The 19,044-nt window shown below is 52.7% G+C and overlaps 1 protein-coding gene across 1 annotated transcript in view; it reads right to left on the minus strand.

Moving 5' to 3' along the window:
- Nucleotides 1–19,044, minus strand: part of SLCO2A1 (solute carrier organic anion transporter family member 2A1) — a 78,251-nt gene that overhangs the window by 21,699 nt on the left and 37,508 nt on the right. The window contains exon 3 of the mRNA XM_082624850.1: nt 14,821–14,983. Within this exon, the coding sequence (XP_082480976.1) occupies nt 14,821–14,983 (163 nt within the window). The remainder of the gene's footprint in view (nt 1–14,820; nt 14,984–19,044) is intronic.

A 19,044-nucleotide genomic window follows, 5' to 3' on the forward strand; every position in this document is an offset into this window, starting at 1 on the left:
CCTCATCGTCCCCTCACCTCCCGCAGACACACATGCTTGTCCAGCCTGGCCCCAGCATCTCCTGTCCTCTATACTAGTGCCTGTGTAGGACATGTTTAAAAACCACTGGCCTGGGGGCTCCCCCATCGATCAGGGGGGCCCTTGGCAAAGGGGGCCAAGACGCCTGCCTGGTCAAGGTCATCCAGACCTGACACCAGCCGTGTGCAGGGGAGCTATGTGCACCCAGGCCAGCGGCCAGCCCCAGGGGAGCTGTGTGCACCCAGGCCGACGGCCATCAGCCCCAGACGTGTGGGAGCGTTCCTCTGTACCTCCCCCCTCCCACTCCACACCCGCTGTCCCACCTTTCAATTCAGTGTTTGGATAGAGAGTGGTCTAACCACATGGGTAAATAGGAGGCGCCTCTTAGAATTAGAGTGGGGAGGTAGCCTTATTGACATGCAAAGACAGCTGTAACATCTTGTAGAGTCAAAAAATAACTAGTAGGGCTTCCCTGGTGGCGCAGTGGTTGAGAGTCCGCCTGCCGACGCAGGGCACACGGGTTCGTGCCCCGGTCCGGGAAGATCCCACATGCTGCAGAGCGGCTGGGCCCGTGAGCCATGGCCGCTGAGCCTGCGCGTCCGGAGCCTGTGCTCTGCCACGGGAGAGGCCACAACAGTGAGAGGCCCGCGTACCGCAAAAAAAAAAAAAAAAAAAGCATGCGGCCTAATGGAATAGGCAGAGAAAAACTCTGGGAGACCATGGTTCTCTCAGGGTGATGGGATTGTGGTGATCTTTGTGTGTGTGTGCTTGCCTCAGTGTACTTTCTAATTTTTCTATAATGAACACAAGATACTTTTGAAATAAAGCAACAGTGAAAGGTTTTAAATTAAAAATATTTTTTTCATAAAAATATATAGCCAAAATGTAACAATGTCTCTCCCACTTCTTATTTCTTTGTTCCACAGCCATTGCCCTAGGCCTGCAAAGGGCAGGCCCATCACACTAGGGCTGAGTTTCTCTGCCCACCCCACCTTCCCTGACGCCTCTCCTGGCTTGTGTATTGGGCCTTTCTCTGACTTACATGCTTTACTGTAGAGATCCAAGTTCCAGCGCCAGAATTTTTAAGCTTCTATTTACTGCACAGGCAGACACTGCCAAGGCTGTGACGTACATTTTGTCCTACTCACAGGGGTTATTGGCCCACATAAGTGGCTGCTCTGGGGCAGAGCTGGTATTGGAACCCATGTGTGCCTGACTCCAAGTCCTTAATGACATCAAGTCTGAAATGGCAGCTTTGAAAAGACACAACACACAGTTTGCAGGGATGCAGGAGCCAGGCCTGGGGAGATTCCTCTGCCCATCCCTAGTTACATTCAAACACAGGAGCCCTCTGACCTCTGTAAGTGGCTGGGAACTTCCTCCCAGGTAGAGGTATCCTGGAAAGGGGCTGGCTGCTGGGAGCTTTGCTGAAATCCGAGACAAAGAGACGAAACAAACACATGGTATAAAGAGTCAAGAAACTGGCTTTGGTGAAATAAGCCAGACACAGAAAGACACATACTGTATGATCTCACTTATATGTGGAATCTAAAACAGTCAAACACAAAGAAGCAGAGAGTAGAATGGTGATCGCCAGGGGCTTGGGGGAGGGGGAAATGGGGAGGTGATGGTCAAGGGTATAAGGTTTCAGTTATGTCGGATAAGTTCTGGAGATTTACTAGACAGCATAGCGCCTATAGATAACAATACTGCACTGTATACGCAAAATTTACTAAGAGGGGAGAACTTGAGTGTTCTTAACACACACACACACGCAATAATAAAGGGGCAGGAGGAAACTTTGGAACGTGATGGATATGTCTGTGGCTTTGATGGTGGTGACAGTTTCATGGGTATATTCATCCTCAAATTCATTAAGTTTTATACATTACTATGTACAGCTTTTTACATGTCAATCATATCTCAATAAAGGCATTTTTTTAAAGAAAGAAAAATTGGTTTTAGCCCTAGGTAGCTGTGTGATCTTGAGCAGGTTTCTGAACCTCTCTGAGCCTCAGTTTCCCTTTAGGCAGAGACCATAAGGTGGCTGGATAGGGAGAGTCCCTATGGGTCATTAAAGGGCTAGAAGGCTATGGTTCCAGAAAGGGGAGCAGGCATGAAAAGTTGGACCCGCTGGTCAGTCAGCATGGCTGATGGCTGTGCCTGCCCCTTTGTAGGAAGGCTGGTGTGCCTCAGTGATGCTGTAAGGGCCTGATTCTCAGGATCGTCACTTTAGTCTGGAAGCACAAAGCTGTGAAATGTTCCTGCTGAGAAAGAGCCACTCCTCACCACACTCAGGAACCCTCCCACCAACACTGCCCCATGTCCAACACTCAGAGACGGGGCTGTGGTGCTGGCAGACTCATGCCCATCCCCAGGGGGAGGCCCATGTGGCTGTGGGCTGGCAAGGCCCATAGATGTTGGAGCGGCTGGGCTGGGAGCCTGGGACCTGGGTTCTAGTCCTGGATCTGACTCCTCACGTCAGTGACCTTGACTTTGAGAGACCTCAGAGGATTCTGGGGAAGGGACCATGCACTGCAGAGGGTGGGCGGTAGCCGGAGGGCCAGGCTCACAGCTCACTCCGCGCCCTCAGTACGGCAGCCACACGGACACCCCAGCGGGTGAACGTTTACGCGCTGTGGGCTGTGCTAGTCTTTAGAAAAAGACCCCACTACCCTTCTCAAGTCCATATGGGCAGGTTCAGGAATGAGGGTGGAGCCGGCTGCCTGGCCCTGGCCACCCTCTGACCCGTGCTACCAACTGGCCAGGTGCAGCTGTGCGGTCACTCAAACGGTTGGCCGCACACACCCTGCTCACCTCCCTCTGCCAACTTTGACTGAGGGGACACACATCTAAAGGGCTCGTAAATGAAAAAGCTGCTCAAATGGGCAAGTTCTCAAACGGGCATTTCTTTTCAGAAGATTCAGACAAATTTCGAGTAGATTTTGCTGGCGGACATGAGCAAAGTCTGGAGGTCCCTAACACCGTGGGCCACTGCCACTTGCGAATGTGTCTGGTCGAGCTGCCTGCCTCTGTCTAGGAGTGACAGAAGCTCCCTGTCACATGTTGTCTTGTCGGCTCTGGGGTGGCAGGGTCGGGTCTCCCTTAAGTGCAAGGGTGGAGCAAAGATCACCCACAGGCAAACCACCACACTGGGAAAGAGGTGCGAAGAATTGGCCCTGCTCCCAGGGCAGCCACTGAAGGACCACACCCAGGCCCGTCAGCTCCCATGGACAATGCCTGCCTCACAGGGAAAAGCTGGGATGCTAAGACCTGAAAAGACCCCTGGACACACCTTCCAAAGCCTTCTGTCTGCTGTGCTACACACATCATCAAAGAAGCAACCGCAACGTTGCCAAAATATCGGTCAAATCAAAACCACAGTGAGATACCATTTCATACCCTTCAAAAAACAGAAAACAAGTGTTGGATAAGATGTAGAGAAATTAGAACCCTTGTGCATTGCTGGTAAGAATGTAAAATAGTGCAGCCACTGTGGAAAACAGTATGGAAGCTCTTCCCAAAAAGTTAAACATAGAACTACCATATTATCCAGCAGGTACACTCCTGGGTATTTACCCAAAAGAATTCAAAGCCGGGACTTGAACAGATATTTGTACACTGGTGTTCATAGCCAGATTATTCACAATAGCCAAAAGGTGGAAACAACCCAAATGTCCATCAGATGAATGGATAAACATAATGTGATATACACATGCAATGGAATATTATTGCACCTTAAAAAGGAAGGCTTAATACACATGCTACATACAAAATGAATGAACCTTGAACTTGCTAACTGAAACAAGTCAGACACAAAAGTACAACCATTGCACGATTCCATTTATATGAGGAACCTGGAATAGAAAAATTCATAGAGACAGAAAGCAGAATGGTGGTTGCCAGGCAGGGGCTGGGGGAAGGGGGAAGAGGGAGTTCATGTTTAAGGGGCCCAGTTTCCACTGGGAAAGATGAAAAAGCTCTGGAGATGGATGGTGACAATGGCTGTACAACAGTGTGAAAGTACTTAATGCCCAGAACTGGACATGTTTAAATGGCAAATTTTATGTTATATATATTTTACCAAAATAAAAAATACAGCCTGGTATCCACAGCGTACCAGAGAGCACGTGGGGAGGCACCAAACCAAGCGCTGCTGGGGAGAGGGTTTGGGAAGGATGCCCAGAGACAATAGCCTCTGAGCTGAGAAGAATCAGCAAGAGACAGAAGAGCCGTGGTGAGGAGGGGAGAGCTCAGAGGTTCGGGGGGTCAGTATGCAAACACCACCAGGGCGAGGCCCAGCTGCTCCTGGAGGGCTGCTGCGTCCCGCGAAGGGGCCTGGATTACATCCTAAGGAGAACGCAGAGGGTGACGATCAGGAGGGGGGCAGTACAACTAACATCCTGGAGGGATTAACCAGTTTTCAAGGCCCGTGTGTAAAGGGCGGAACTGACCCAGCCAAGAGCTACTTCGGTGGTAAAATAGGTGAGGCTGTGTGTTGCATGAGAGGCAGGCAGGGAGTGCTGGTCCACTCCACGGCTGCGAGCACAGGGATGCTCAGCCCACAGCGGGTGTGTCAGATACACAAGGCCAGTCTGGCTGTAGGGAAGCAGAAGCCTCAGAAACAAGGGGCCAGAGAATAAGTATTTCTTTTTAGAGTTCTAGCTCTTGATGTTGCTGATTCTTATTATTTTACTAAAGTCACATTTACTAGAACATTGTTGCTGGCAAAATTATTTTTCGTGTGCCTTTTAGCGGTCATCAAAGATTGTAAAAATGTTGACTGGCTTATTAAGTCTTTACATGGCATGTTGCACGGTGCCCCAATGCCACAAAAATCCTCATGAAATTTCACCTAATGAAGTGTCCAGGAGGCAAAATTCTCTGGGGATCTTTTAACTGTTATCCTTAACTTGTAGAATGTCAGATTACATGTCAGAAACTAACTGCCTTTATTAAAACTGTGTATTTGGGGACTTTCCTGGTGGCGCAGTGTTTAATGCTGGGGACACGGGTTCGAGCCCTGGTCCGGGAAGATCCCACATGCTGCAGAGCAACTAAGCCCATGTGCCAAAACTGCTGAGCCTGCGCTCTGGAGCCCACGAGCCACAACTACTAAGCCCACGTGCCACAACTACTGAGCCTGTGCTCTAGAGCCTGCAAGCCACAACTACTGAGCCCACGTGCCACAACTACTGAGCCTGTGCTCTAGAGCCCGCAAGCCACAACTACTGAGCCTGCGAGCCACAACTGCTGAAGCCTGCACGCCTAGAGCCCTTGCTCCCCAACAAGAGAAGCCACCGTAGTGAGAAGCCCGTGCGCCACAACGAAGACTAGCTCCCCACTCGCCACAACTAGAGAAAGCCCACGTGCAGCAACGAAGACCCAACGCGGCCAAAAATAAATTAATTAAAATAAATAAAATTTTTTAAATGTGTACTTTAAAAGATAATCAATTGGCCCCAAATTAAATCCAAGTCTACTGAGATCCTCTTGGGCTATTCTACATTCCAAATTGATTCAAGATCTCCCAACAAACTCTCTTTTCCTTATGCCTGCCCTAAATGGGGCCAAATCCACCCCAGACCAGGCTGTGACACAGGCGAAAGGGAAAGATCAGTTCCTCCACCTGGGAAGCAGCAGCTTGCTCTGCGTCCTGGAGGCGGGGTGTGGCGGTGGGGAGGACCCGCTGCTCCCTGACATGTTGTGTTGTGGTGAAGGTGTTTGACAGAGACAAGGTCTGAGCTTTCCAGGAACTGACACCTGGGCCTCCCTGCGGGGATGGCCCTGCCCAGCTCACTCTGGTGAGGACAGAGTCTTCTAGAGTTTAGACCTTTAGGCTCTTCTCTTAAAAAGAAGACAGGGCTTCCCTGGTGGCGCAGTGGTTGAGAGTCCGCTTGCCGATGCAGGGGACACAGGTTCGTGCCCCGGTCCGGGAGGATCCCACATGTCGCGGAGCGGCTGGGCCCGTGAGCCATGGCCGCTGAGCCTGCGCGTCCGGAGCCTGTGCTCCGCAACGGGAGAGGCCACAGCAGTGAGAGGCCCGCATACCGCAAAAAAAAAGACAGTGATGGAGTGAAAAGACCTGTATCAGGACCCATTGGCAGAACTGTGGGGCTCAGCTTTCTGCAGCCCACCCCACCCCTCTCCTCCCTGGAGACGTGAAGAAGACGGAGCACCCTCTCCCCAGTCCTCAGCCGTTCCAGCAACGGCCCCACACCCAGTCCTCTCCTTGGACTTCGAGAAGCTCACCGCCCTCCTCCTCCCACCTGCCCACCAACAGATCCTGTGATATAGTCAGAGAAACGCCTGCTTCTTCCAGCCACCACAGACTCGGAGGCCACCCGCCTCCGCCTTGAGGGGCCTGGGTAAGGGAGGGAGTGGGTATGTTCGAACGGGCTGTCAGTCTGTTTCTCATCTTCCCTGAGGCCCACTTCTGGAAGGCTCAAGTTTATCAGAGCACATTCTTTTTCCCACAAGACACCAGAGGTCTAGCCGTGCCAGTTCTCACAAGGCTAACTAGAAACAATTGGGGACCTCTCCCCTCCTCCAGTAATACCCCCACCGGCCCAGATGCACGCCAGTCAACCCTCTGACTCATCCCACAATTTACATACGCAGAATTTCAGCTCTAATTTCTGAACCCCTCTGTGGGCTTGGGACGTGGGGACGCGGTGGCAGGAAGGGTTACCTCCCTGGACTGGGACCCGCGGGGACGGTGGAGCTGGGCAGACTAGGGCCTGGCCTCCCCACTGTGCAAGGACGCACGTTCCAGGTGTGGCCGGGCTGAGGCCAGCGGGCTGTCAAGGGTCTCATAAGAGGTCTCTGGGGCTTCCCTGGTGGCACAGTGGTTAAAAATCCGCCTGCCGGGGCTTCCCTGGTGGTGCAGTGGTTGAGAGTCCGCCTGCCGATGCAGGGGACACGGGTTCGTGCCCCGGTCCGGGAAGATCCCACATGCTGCGGAGCGGCTGGGTCCGTGAGCCATGGCCGCTGAGCCTGCGCGTCTGGAGCCTGTGCTCCGCAACGGGAGAGACTACAACAGTGAGAGGCCCGCGTACCGGAAAACAAACAAACAAACAAACAAAAACAAAAACAAAAGAAGAGGTCTCTGCACAAAGATCCAGCGCTGGGGCCAAGAGAGGACCCTAGAAGGGTTGAGCAACATAGGAAGGCTGTGGCGGGTGAGTAATCCTTCTCGTCTGGTAGAGGAAAGAGAGAATTGTGCCAGGAAACAAGAGGGCAGCACCTTGAGAGCCACCCATGACCTCCCTGCTCGGAAGAGGGCACCGTTTGCGGGTGAGTAGGGCCAAATGAGGAGGAGGTTAGCAAGACCCAAACCTCAGAAGCAGCCCATAAGAGAACAATAGAGAAAGGCAGCGGTGTTTCCGAAGAGTTTTCTGGAAGCGTGGCCAAAATGCCAAGCCTCGAGCTATCAGCAAACTCCTGGAACCTCGTTCAGAATGTTCCACCCTGAAAGACCTATTTCCTCATCCTCCTAAATTCGGCCACTCAACAGTTCTTCCCGAAACTCTGGCCACGCCCACCGGCAGGCCTGGAACAGGCTGTCCCGAACTTACTCATGATTGAGATCTCAAAGTCATTTATAAAGTGACTTGTTTGCATATCAGAAGTGATTGGGTCCCCATGGAGTTCACAAAGCCTTGTCAGTCCATCATGCCCCTGTGATAACATGTGTTCTCTTCCAACTAGACTAAGCCTCCACTTAGACAATGATTTCTATGGGCACGTGCATTCTGACTTTTATCTTGGGAAACTAGGAGAACCTATTCTTCTGCACTAGCTGGGGGTTGACAGCTGGTGGGGCAGTGCAAGGAATTCATATTTTGAAGTCAGACAGACCGGGTTCAAATCTTGGTTCTGCGGCTCACTGGTCAGGGAACTCTCAGGATCTTAGTCTCTTCATTTCCAAAACAGATACGGATAATCATACCTACCTTGTAACATTCTTATTCAGATGAAAATGAATAACAATGTCATAACCTGCGATATAGTGATCACACAGTAAGATCCACATTCATCCAAATAGGCCAGAAATGGAGAAATTTAAACAGATGAAGGAGATGGCAGAACCCTGGAGACAGGCGTTAGGGCCCAGGTTTCCAAGGACTTGGGGACGGATTCAGAAACTTAGAGACAAGTAAGGTCAGCGCTGGTCACTAGCAACGGACGGATGTAATAGAGGGGTTGAGGGCAAGTGGGTTGCTTGCAAGGACTCACATCCATGCAGGAAAAGAGTGAGCTTAGGTGAGTGGAAGAAGAGGGTTCCCCTGGTCTGCTCTCAAGACTGAGTTTCCGAGACTGAGACTGAGGCTGGACGCCCCTTCCGCACCGCCACCCTGGCACCAGAGGGGCCGTGGGGAAATGCCTACTTGTATTGAGGAGGCCATGTGACCAGCTAGCTGGGCATGAGAGGGCAGGTCCACTGTGCGCTGTGTGACAGGCTGGGCACCACCCTACCCCCTGCCCCGCACATGCGCCCGCCCCTGAGGAACCGCCACCAGGCCTCGGAAAGAGGCATCACCCAGCTCAGCTCATCATCAACACTGTTTCTTAGTGGACAGGAGGGAAGCCAGACACACCCGAGGCAACAGGATGGCCGCTCAGAGCCATTTAATTTTAGTGTTCAAACAGAATGTGTGCTTAATTTGCACCCCCCAGTTGGGAGTGAAGCAGAACTTATTGTTCACAGATTTATTAACAGGCTGATGAGGAGCAATTTGAAGGGGGAAAAAAAAAAAGGGATAAGCTGAGCCAACATGAGTTCATCAAGAGCCAGTCATGCCAAACCAAGCTCATTTCCTTTGTTAATGGGGCTCCCAGACTGGCAGGAAGCCATAACACGGTGTTACTTGAGTGGAGGAAGCCTTTGGACAAAGCCTGTCATGATATCCTGACAGATATCCAGACCAGAGGTGGACACGTGGCTGAGTCCTCGAGGGAGAACTGCTCAAGGCGTGCCCAGTGCAGGCGCAGATGGGCCAGTGTGACCTGGGACACACCACGCAGCACCACTGTCCCGGACCTGGGGACAGCTGAGAACAGCTGACAGATTTGTGAAGGACATGAAAGGTGTGAAGCCACTGGCAATGGCAAATAAGACAGTCCAAAGGCTGAACATTCAAAATGAGATCCCAGGCTACAGGGAGGGGCTCCAGCCAAAGGGACTGAATCTTCTGGAGTCAGCTGCGGCTGCTGTACCAAAGAATCATAGGCTGGGAGGCTTACACACAGAGGAAGTCCAAAATCGGGGTGCCAGCCTGGTGGGGTTCTGGTGAGAGCCAGACTGCTGACTTCCCGCTGCACCCTCACGGGGCTGAAAAAGAGCCAGACAGCTCTCTGACCTCTTCTACGAGGGCACGAATCCCACCACGGGGCTCCACTTCCATGACCTCCCCGCCTCCAAATACCTGACTTCCCTTTGCCGTTTCCCCCTTTAGATCTCTGAGCCTCACATCCCCTGACGGTGGCCAATCCAAGCTCTGAATCCTCAAAAGCCCTTTTGTTCCTGAGAGAAAGAAACTGCTTCTGCTGGTTTCCTGCCTCGTGGTGTGGGTCGCTCGCTGCCCGAATGTGCCTGCTGGTTCCCTAGGCAAGCCTTTGGGCCACAGGAGGTGTCTGGGCACAGTAGCCTCGAGTGTGGTCAGAACAGCAGAAGCTGCTCCCTGTGTCCTCTGGGGGTCCTTGGGGGCCCAAGGCCTCAGGCAGGAGGCATCAATGGTTTCTTCAAACCACAGTGCCCCAGGGGACAGGGGCTGGCACCCTGCTTCTGTGGGGCTATCCCCGAGTCGCTGACAGTTTTCCTGGGGCAACCATAGCCACTGGAATAGTAACCAGCCTTCCTTTTCCACCCTGGCTGCTGACTCTCCCCAGGAGACCCTCCCCGCTGCCTTGGGTGGGCCCAAGACACACAGTCCACCAGGGGTCCCCGGGACGCCACTCTCCCCAGAGCAGCAGGACGCAGCCCCCAGCCTCACCCCTGAGCAAGTGAGGAACAAGCCTCCAGGGGAGGGGGAGGTCTCTCCTGGGGCCAGCGCTGGAGACCCAGAACAAGGGATCGCGCTTCCAGGCCAGCCAGGGTGGGTCGTGACTCTCCCACAAAACACACGTTAAGAGAGCCTGACAGAGGCAAAGGCTCTCAGGTCAGCCGCTGGGGCCGTGCCTTGGAGACTCCTGTTCTCCGCGGCCCCAGCTCCTTCCCCGGCCTCCCCTGACACGCAACACGGCAGCCTGGTGTCCTCTGTCATTTCTCCGCACGCGTTTCTCTTCTTTCCTATACTGTGCGTTGAAAACGTGTTCCACGTCAGGTCTCGTTAGCTTAGCTGTGCTCATCCGTTCAGGGCGGTTTCCCTCTCAGTTGACTTGATAACACCCGTGTGTTTTGTGACTCGGCCCCCACTGCTGCTTCCCCCCCTTTTCAGGTTAACCAGACCCAGCTGGCCGGGCTGTGCACCTCCCGCCCCACCGTCCACCCACCCTCCGCCCCCAGCACGCGTGCTCCCCCCGCCTCCCTAGGCACCTCCACCCGAACAGCGGCCCTGCTGCCGGCCTCGTCCGTCCCCGCCTCCACCTCCACACCCACGCAGACCCCACACCTTCCACCCCCCTCCACTGCCCGCCACCTGCTCACAGAGGAACGCCTCCCTCACACGCACTCACGCTTACCCCGCAGACACTCCCCTCCCCCACGGTTCCGAGCGGGTCCCTCTGGCACCACGGCCGGGTGCTCCCCCCGAACTGCCCTGAGCGGCTCCCCCCTGCGTGGCACTGGGGTTCTGCTCCAGGCCGGCGTGTCCTCCGCCGAGGAAGGGGCGCGGTCACTCAGGAGCCCGAGGCTCCCGTCCCCAGGCCTGCCCACCACCCTCCTGCCCAGGGACGCCTCTGATGAACGAGCGTGCGTGAGGCACTGGCAGCTTCATGAGCGGAGGACTAGAAAGCCACTCTCCCCTTTCTTTTTTCGGCTGCTCCAAAAATACAACAGACTCCCCCCACCCCCGCTCCTCCCACAGGAAGCCCCTCCTGTGTGCATCCATTGTCTGGGTGGGGCTGACTTCCCTCTAGACTTGGCTCAGGACCTCTCACAGGTTACACCTACTCCTACCAGACACTTGTTTCCAAAGACCCTTCTCTTGTCTCCCGGGAGAACTGGTCTCGCGTTGGCCTGTTTCCCACCTATCCAAACCTCTCTGAGCCTTCCAGAAGTGGTCTTAGAGGCTTTGGCTTGGTGGCTAGGCTTTTCTCTAAAGGCGCCAGGCGTATTTCCGGACCCCACTGACATTTAGAAAATCTAAACATTCATAAATGTCTGCATGGCCTTTTTAAAATTAGCCATGAGTTGTTAAAGGTCTCTGTGATTCCCACAATATTCAGCTCCTCTTTCATTTTCTTCCCTGAAATACAGAGTTACTTTTCATTTCCCATGTTCATTTCTGGAGTAGCTTTGCTCCAAGGGGAAAGAGTCAGCAGTCAGCACATGATAATAGGTCTGGGGGTCATTGCTCATGAGGAAGAGATTTCAAATACCACATCAAGGGCAGGCCAAGAGAAATGTGCTGAACAGCTAACACGGGCGAAGCACTTTCCCTATACTATGTAGTTTTCATTTTGCCCTCAGAACACACTGAAAGTGGAGGTATTATTGTTCCCATTTTACAGATGAAGAAACTGAGGTTCAGAAAGATGAACAGTGGCTTGCCTAAGCAGACTTAGCCCCTAAATGGCTGAGCTGGGATTTGAATGTCTGTGCTCTCTCTACCCAGCATACCAGGCGGCTCCAACTTAAGGGTCTGGGACTAGAGCAGCGCAGCAGCCTAAGCTTCAACCAAGAGAAATCCTATGCCTCACGGGTAAAGACGCAGCAAGGACTATACCAAGGGAGGGGCCCTGCTCCGGCTAGGGCAGAGGACAGCTGTAAGGTCAGGACCAGGGAGAAGCTGCCTTCAAATGCCCGCAGGACGCCCAGCGCATTGGCTGTGAGCTGTCAGACTCTCCAGAGCAAGCAGGCGCTTCCTCCTGTGGGACGCTAGTTACCCAGCATATTACATGTATTGTTCCCAGCATCGCTTGTTATAAAAGCCGGCGCTTAATGGTTACTGCGTGTGCCAGCCCCTTGGCTAAATTCAGAGCATGCATCCTTCGGCCCTCGCAGCCCTGCGAGGGAGGGTCCATTGTATACAGGTAGGAACTGAGACTCAGCTGCGGAGGAAGTGGCCCAAGGCCGTGCTGTTAGGGGGTTTCAAAGGCCAGCTTCAGACCCCGGACCGTCCAGATTCATGACATGATTCAGGGTGGCACGTTTAATGAAATTTGTGTGTGCCTGATGGACCTGCATAATTTAAAACTGAAGTTCCCATAGGAATACATTTGAAGTAAGAGTCGTATTTCAAACTTTTCCCACGAAGTGAGATTTTATGAATATTTTTGTTTGCACATATTAGCATAGCACATGCCCCCGCTGTACTGGCACCCACAGCTCCAGCTAGATCCCAAGGATGTGGCTCCTGGGCCAAAGTCCTCCTTATCCCAACCCCCTGGCACTGGGAAGATGCCCTGAAGGTAGCCCAGCCCTGAGCACTTGCAGCTGCTGCTCGGATCCCAGCCAGCGTAAAGGAGACTGTGTCCTATTGCTGCAAATAGAATTTACACAAACAAAAAAACAACGAAGCTCACGCTCCTGGACAGCGATTCCTCCCTGCAGGCTGGCAGGCGAGCTGCGGTCCCTCTCACAGTCCCATTCTTTCCTCTCTCAGTGGAGGTGGGCTGAGAGCACTGAGGCAGAGAGTTTGCCTCAGAGCAGGGAGGATGGTGGTGGAAAGGACCCAAGACGCCCGTCCACCCCTAACAAGGAGCAGAGTGACTGCTTTCAGAGGCCCGCAGGTCTCCAGCCACTCTCTGTGGTGGCTGCTCTGTGTGATGCAAATGCCCTTGGTATTCAGCCCAGGCTGGGGGAGCCAGCCCCCAGGCTAAGCAGGCCATGGTGTGTGGCGCCTAGCAGGATGCCCTCCCCGAAGCCTGGCCCCAGCACCCCAGGTTCCCTTGCTGATTCCATTAGCCCAGTCTTCATGCTGACCAGGAGGGGCAGGGACCATGTGTCTGGAGCAGGCTCGGCACATGGCTCTCTGAGGTGGCCAGCAACTCCTGACTCTCCTTCAGAGCTGGCCTCAGACTCCTTGTCTAGACCGAGGGGGAGAAAGAGCTTAGACCCCTAAGCTTGGGTCTGTCTTCCTCCTGGGCCTATTTGAAGCAAGACTCAGGCTTAAATAGTCCAAATAGATCCAAAGGCCACAGTGAATTTATGGTAATCACCAGTGATCAGTTCACTGGTGATTACCAGGGAGGTGGGGAAAAGATTCCCAACCCAACAAACATTTCATCATTACACATCGCTGTTCCTGTTCCATTCTTTTTCCATTCTAGCTACCCACCTCCCCACTGTAGGTCTCACAGCCTATAAAGCATTCCCGTTTGGCATTCTAAGTGACTCCCCTCTTGGACCCGCTCTGCATATATGACTAAAAACAAGCCTGGTATTTAAGCAAACAGGGATCAGTTATCTATCCCCTCAGTGCATCCCTGGGTGGCCCGTCTATCCTCAGACATCTTCAACTCCAATACAGCAGACCGAGAATAAACGTTTAGGGACTGGGCCTCTCACTTGCTGCTCCTCACAAAACCACTGCCCACATACCATATCCCTTAAAACAAGTGCAAATTGATCCCACGCCAATACATTATCATAAAATTAGCTCCAAAGCAGTGATGTTCCCAGGGTGCCAAGTAAATGCAAATGCAAAGCCACCCTTGGGGCTATTTCCTACCCAGACTACACAAAATTTCCACAGGGGGGAAAAAAATCTCACTGCCAATGACCACACCATCAAATAGTATATTACAGAACATAAAGGAAACACTCCACCATAAACAAGATCAAGCAGACACAGAATGTGGGAGGATTAGCAATCTCAAAATTTGCGCTAATAAAACAATCTAAAAAGGACTATAAAATAAATACATTTAAAATAGTTGAAGGGCTTCCCTGGTGGCGCAGTGGTTGAGAGTCCGCCTGCCAATGCAGGGGACGTGGGTTCGTTCCCCGGTCTGGGAAGATCCCACGTGCCACGGAGCGGCTGGGCCCGTGAGCCATGGCCGCTGAGCCTGCGCGTCCGGAGCCTGTGCTCCGCAATGGGAGAGGCCACAACAGTGAGAGGCCTGAGTAACGCAAAAAGAAAAAAAAAAAAAAGTTGGAGAAACTAAAATGAAAATAGAAATCATAAGGAAATACCAAGAAACCATGAAAATAGGGCAGATAGATTTGAAAAACTGTTTGAAAAGAATGCTAAAGGATGTACTTCAGGAAAAAGGAAGTTAAATCAACAAGGGTGGATGAAATGCAAGAAGCAATGGTGAGCAAAGAAGCCAGTAAACTTGTGGGTAAATATAATTAAGTACTGAACTATTTATAAATAACAACTATATTAATAATGACCACTGGGAGGAGGGTAAAGACAGGCAGAGCTAAAATATAGTCAACAATAACATGGAAGATGGGAGAGGATGGTGGGCATCCAAACATCCCAGGATCCCACCAAAAGCACAGGAGGATTGAGTGGGTATCTCACAAAGTTGGTTGGGGTGCTTCTGGGGCAATGGATACCACTCTGGGTTATGCTGTCCTCTCCCACCAGAAAGTTTCCTCGGCTTTTCTCCCCAGAGCGTATCTGAAAGTCAGAACCTACAGAATCATGTACCCTCATCCCCTTGAAGCAAGAGTGGGAGGCCACTTACCCATGCTGGTCACGGTGTATTGGTAAGGTTCTGAGAGGAAGTGTGGGAGGGTGAGGACAAAGGCACCCGAAGCCAGGAGGAGACCCCCCATGCCGATCAGCCGCGGACGGTGCACCCGGCTGCCAAAGTAGCTGACAAAGATGATGAGGATGGCATTGCTGATCTGCAGAGAGAGTGGAGGAGCCACGTGAGACCAGAGGCTCTGTCCTCAGCCACCCACAGAGTGGACCGGACTGTCACAGCAGAGAGGCAAGAAGCCGCCTGGTGTCACCCAAGGGCCCAAGCAGAGCTGTGGTGCCAGCTTTGCCGGGAGGGCCAAGCATGCAGTTTCAGCTTTCCCCTGTTGTCAGAAACCCTTCCCAGCCTCAGCCTTCTAGACCAGACCAAGAGAAGTATCTAGAGACCATGGGAAGCTCAACCATTAGGACCAAAGCTTTTGGAACCAAATTCAAGAAAGCTTCCTATTCTGGCTGGCTCCTAGGAACAGTACGTGTTCCTTAACTAAACTCCCTAAGGACTCTGACTTCATAGTCAGAATAACCACCAAGCAACCTTCACTATCTCGTTTCATCATGCAACAAGTCTCATTTTTGCAGACGACACAATTGGGGCTCAGAATATTAAGTAACTTGCCATGTCCATGAGGTCTGGAGGTGGCTCCAGCAAGGACTGCCTGAGGTTAAAGCGCCCCGTCTTAGCTACACTGGTCTACTGCCCCTTGGAGAAGTGAGTTTCTGCCCCAGCAGCCCTGCTCCTAATCAGCTCTGGCCCTCCCCGGGCTGGCTTCCACCTCTGTGAATGAGGGATGAGGACTAAAGCGCCCTAAGTCCCTTCCCGGGTGGAAACACCAGTAACTCATGTTCCTGGTGCTCCCTGGAAAGCGTGCTCTCTGAGCCCCACCCAGAGCCAAAGAGGGGACCCGAAGGCCCCAGCTTGGGGAGCAGGGTCTTAAACGGTAAAAGGGGCGCTGGCAGATCTCTGACCTCGACTCCATCCAAAGAGATGGTCCTGTGCCCCAGAAGGTAAGTTCACCTGAACCGGAGGAGCCCTGGATGGCAGCACTCATAGCCCCTGCCCTGTCCACACCACAGTCTCCTTCCGGCTGTTAAAGCAGGTGTCCCTGTCTCAGGAAATAGGGACCAGAGTCTTGGTATGTGGCTCTTGCCAAGATTGCCAATGACCTCCTCATTGCCAAGTCCGCTGGCCAATTCTCAGTTCTCTTCTCACTTGATCTCTCAGCACCCTTTGATTCAGTTGACCGTTTCTGCCTTCCTGACACAGTCCTTTCACTAAGTTTCCATGACACCATGTTCTCCTAGTTTTCTGCCCCCGGCTGCTCCTTCTCGGTCTTCTTGGCTGCTTCCTCTTCGCCTCCCTGATCTCTCAACCCTCAGAGCTCAGTCCCCACACCTCTGCTCTTGTCTTGGGGAGCTCAGCCAGTCCCACGGCTTTCCTTGTTCTGTATGCGCTTCTGATTCCCACAGGCCCGGCACATCCCAGAGCTCACTCCTCCTCTTCCACCCAAAACCTGGCGCCCCCCTCCCCAGTCCTCCTCCTCTCAGTAGACGGCACCTCATCCTATGAGTGGCTCAAGCAAAACGTCTGCGCCTCATCCTCGACTGCCCTTTCACACCAACATCCAACCACCAGCAAATCCCACTGGCCGGGCCTTCAGTGGCCCCTCAGAAGCCAACCACTTCTCACCACCTCCACCACCACCACCTGGTCTCAGCCACCATGGCAGCCTGTCTGAGCTTTGCCTTCTACCCACCGCCACTCTTGCCTCAGAGCCCTCTATTCTCCTCCTGGAGGCCAGAGTGGTCCTGCTGAAATGCCAGACCGTGTTCCCTCTGCCCAAATCCGGTAGGTAACAAAAACAAAGTGGGTCCCAGAGCCTCCGAAGCCCTGAGGAGCCTGTCCCCTTCCCCATCCCTGCTCTGACCTGCTCTCCTCCCGTCCCCCTCCCTTCCTCCACCCCAGCCACCCTGCCTCTTGCTGCTCTCTGAACACAGGCCGCTGTGTTGGCACTGGCTGCTCCCTCAGCTTACATGTCTGCGTGGGGCTCCCTTCTCAACGCGCCCCACTTTAGATCTCTGTTCAGGTTGAGCCTTCTCTGAAAAAGAAGGGGGTGGGGTGGGTGAAACGGGGGAAGGGCCTCAAAAGTACACACTTCCAGTTATAAAATAAGCAGGTCCTGGGATGTCACGTACAGCATGGAGACTATAGTTAATAACCCTGTGCTGTATGTTTGAAAGTTGCTAAGAGAATAGATCTTGCAAGTTCTCATCACAAGAAAACAACGTGAACTACATGAGGCGCTGGTTGTTAGCTAGACACTGTGGTGATTGTTTCGCAATACATACATATCTCGAACCATTATGTCGTACACCTGGACAGCTACTATAAAGTTAAATATCAATGATATCTTAATTTAAAAGGAGTTATTTAAATATAACTTATATTTGTAAAAATTAACAGAAATAAATTATAATATATTTATAATTTAAATATAATTTAAAGAATAAAGAGTTATTTAGAATGTAACCACCATGCCCCTCCACGATTTTATTTTTCTTCATAGCATTTACTCTAATCTGATCCACCATGTTGTATTTATTTCTATAAATAAATGTCATATTTATCAGTAGAATGATATATGAGCAGAGATTTTTGTCTGTCTGTTCATTCCTGTCTCCCCAGCACCTAGAATGGTGTCTGACACATAGCTGGTGTAAATGGTAGGTTTTTTCAAGAAGAGGACACGATTGCCCAGGAGACCCCTCCTGTGTGGCCAAGAGTAAGAATGGTTTATGACACACAGAGAAAGGGGATGTGAAGGTGGGTGAGGAGGCAGCCTAGTCTGATCGGGAAAGACGTGGTTCTAGGACATTCTGAAACCAGCACCTGGAAACAAAGCTTTATTCTTATGCTTCCTAGATTTCATTCCCTTTTTGTTTCCCCATCAGTTTGCATGAAATGATTGTAAATGTCAGACCACATCAGCTAAGCTAACTGAGGCTGACTTGAGAAGGTCTGGGAGACAGACGGGAGAGGGCCCCGAAGGGACCCAGGGAGGGAGAAAGGATTGGGGGGGTGCCCCGCCCCGCCCACCTGGAGCGGCCCTTCCTGTGCTCCCCGCAGGGCCTGCGCTGGCTTCTGGGAGGGAAGCTGGGCCTCTAGAGCTGTTATGGCTGATGCTGGCTTAAGACCTTGGTTCCCAAACTTTCCTTCAGCTGTGGCTTTCCTCTGAAAAAAATTATTTTCCCTAATATTAAAAAAAAAAAAAAAAAAGAATAAGCTGTTCTAGCTGAGGAGAACAGGGCCTCTGCAGCCCGGGCCTCAGCCCCTCGGCCCGGAAGTGGCCCCTAAAACGGCTTTGTGGACTTCGTGTTAGAGCATCTGAAGGTTATCACACAGCCCGTCTGTAACACATCCCTGCCCATGCCTCAGACCAGAGGGGCCCAGGGCAAACTGATGGGGGGCATTAAGGGTGGCTGACTGCGTCTGCTCAGCCCTGGCCGTGGGTGGGCCAGGGAAGCCGCTGCTTCACCGGGCTGGATGCCCAGCGTCTTCCCTGCCAGCCAAGCCCTCCTCCTGCCGCTGGCCTGTTACACCCAGCCCTGGTCTCGCCTTCTCCTCACCCTTTGGACCCCAGCGAGACTGGGTGTAGCGTGAAGGCTCCCGTCCCCTGGAAGCAGGCTGCACACTCCGGGTTTCCAGATGGGCTCACCTTCCCCTCCACCAGGCCTGGTTCTTTTCTCACACCCCTCAGGCTTCTGACAGGCAGCCGCCTTGTGGTCTGTGGTGCCTTCAATCCTGCGCTCAAGCAGCTGCCAAATCCTGCCTTTTCTTCCTTTGCAGCATTGCCGGGGTCCTCTCCTCCCCCAGCCGCTCAGGCCTGGCTGTGACAGCCGCCCAGCCATCTGACTTCGGGATACACTGTCCCTCACCTCAAGTGTCTACCAGGCAGGCACCTCTTCCAGAGGGTTCGTCTTCGCGAGACTGTGCCCCCGGGCCTGGCTCTGCTCAAGAAGCCAGGCCAGTCCCTTACTGCCCACCCCAAAAGCTGGGAGCCTCGAGCTTGAACACGAAGCCCCCTCTGATTTGGCTGCTCTCTGCTCTTCCGGTAAGACCCCTACTTTCTTACTCAGTCTGTTTCTAAACGCTTCGGTCAGAATCAACGGGATTGTAGAAAGCCCTTCGGCTGAGTTCCTCTCCTTCACA

Source organism: Mesoplodon mirus (genome assembly GCF_964341445.2).
Source record: "Mesoplodon mirus genome assembly, chromosome: 6".
Lineage (NCBI taxonomy): Eukaryota > Metazoa > Chordata > Mammalia > Artiodactyla > Ziphiidae > Mesoplodon > Mesoplodon mirus.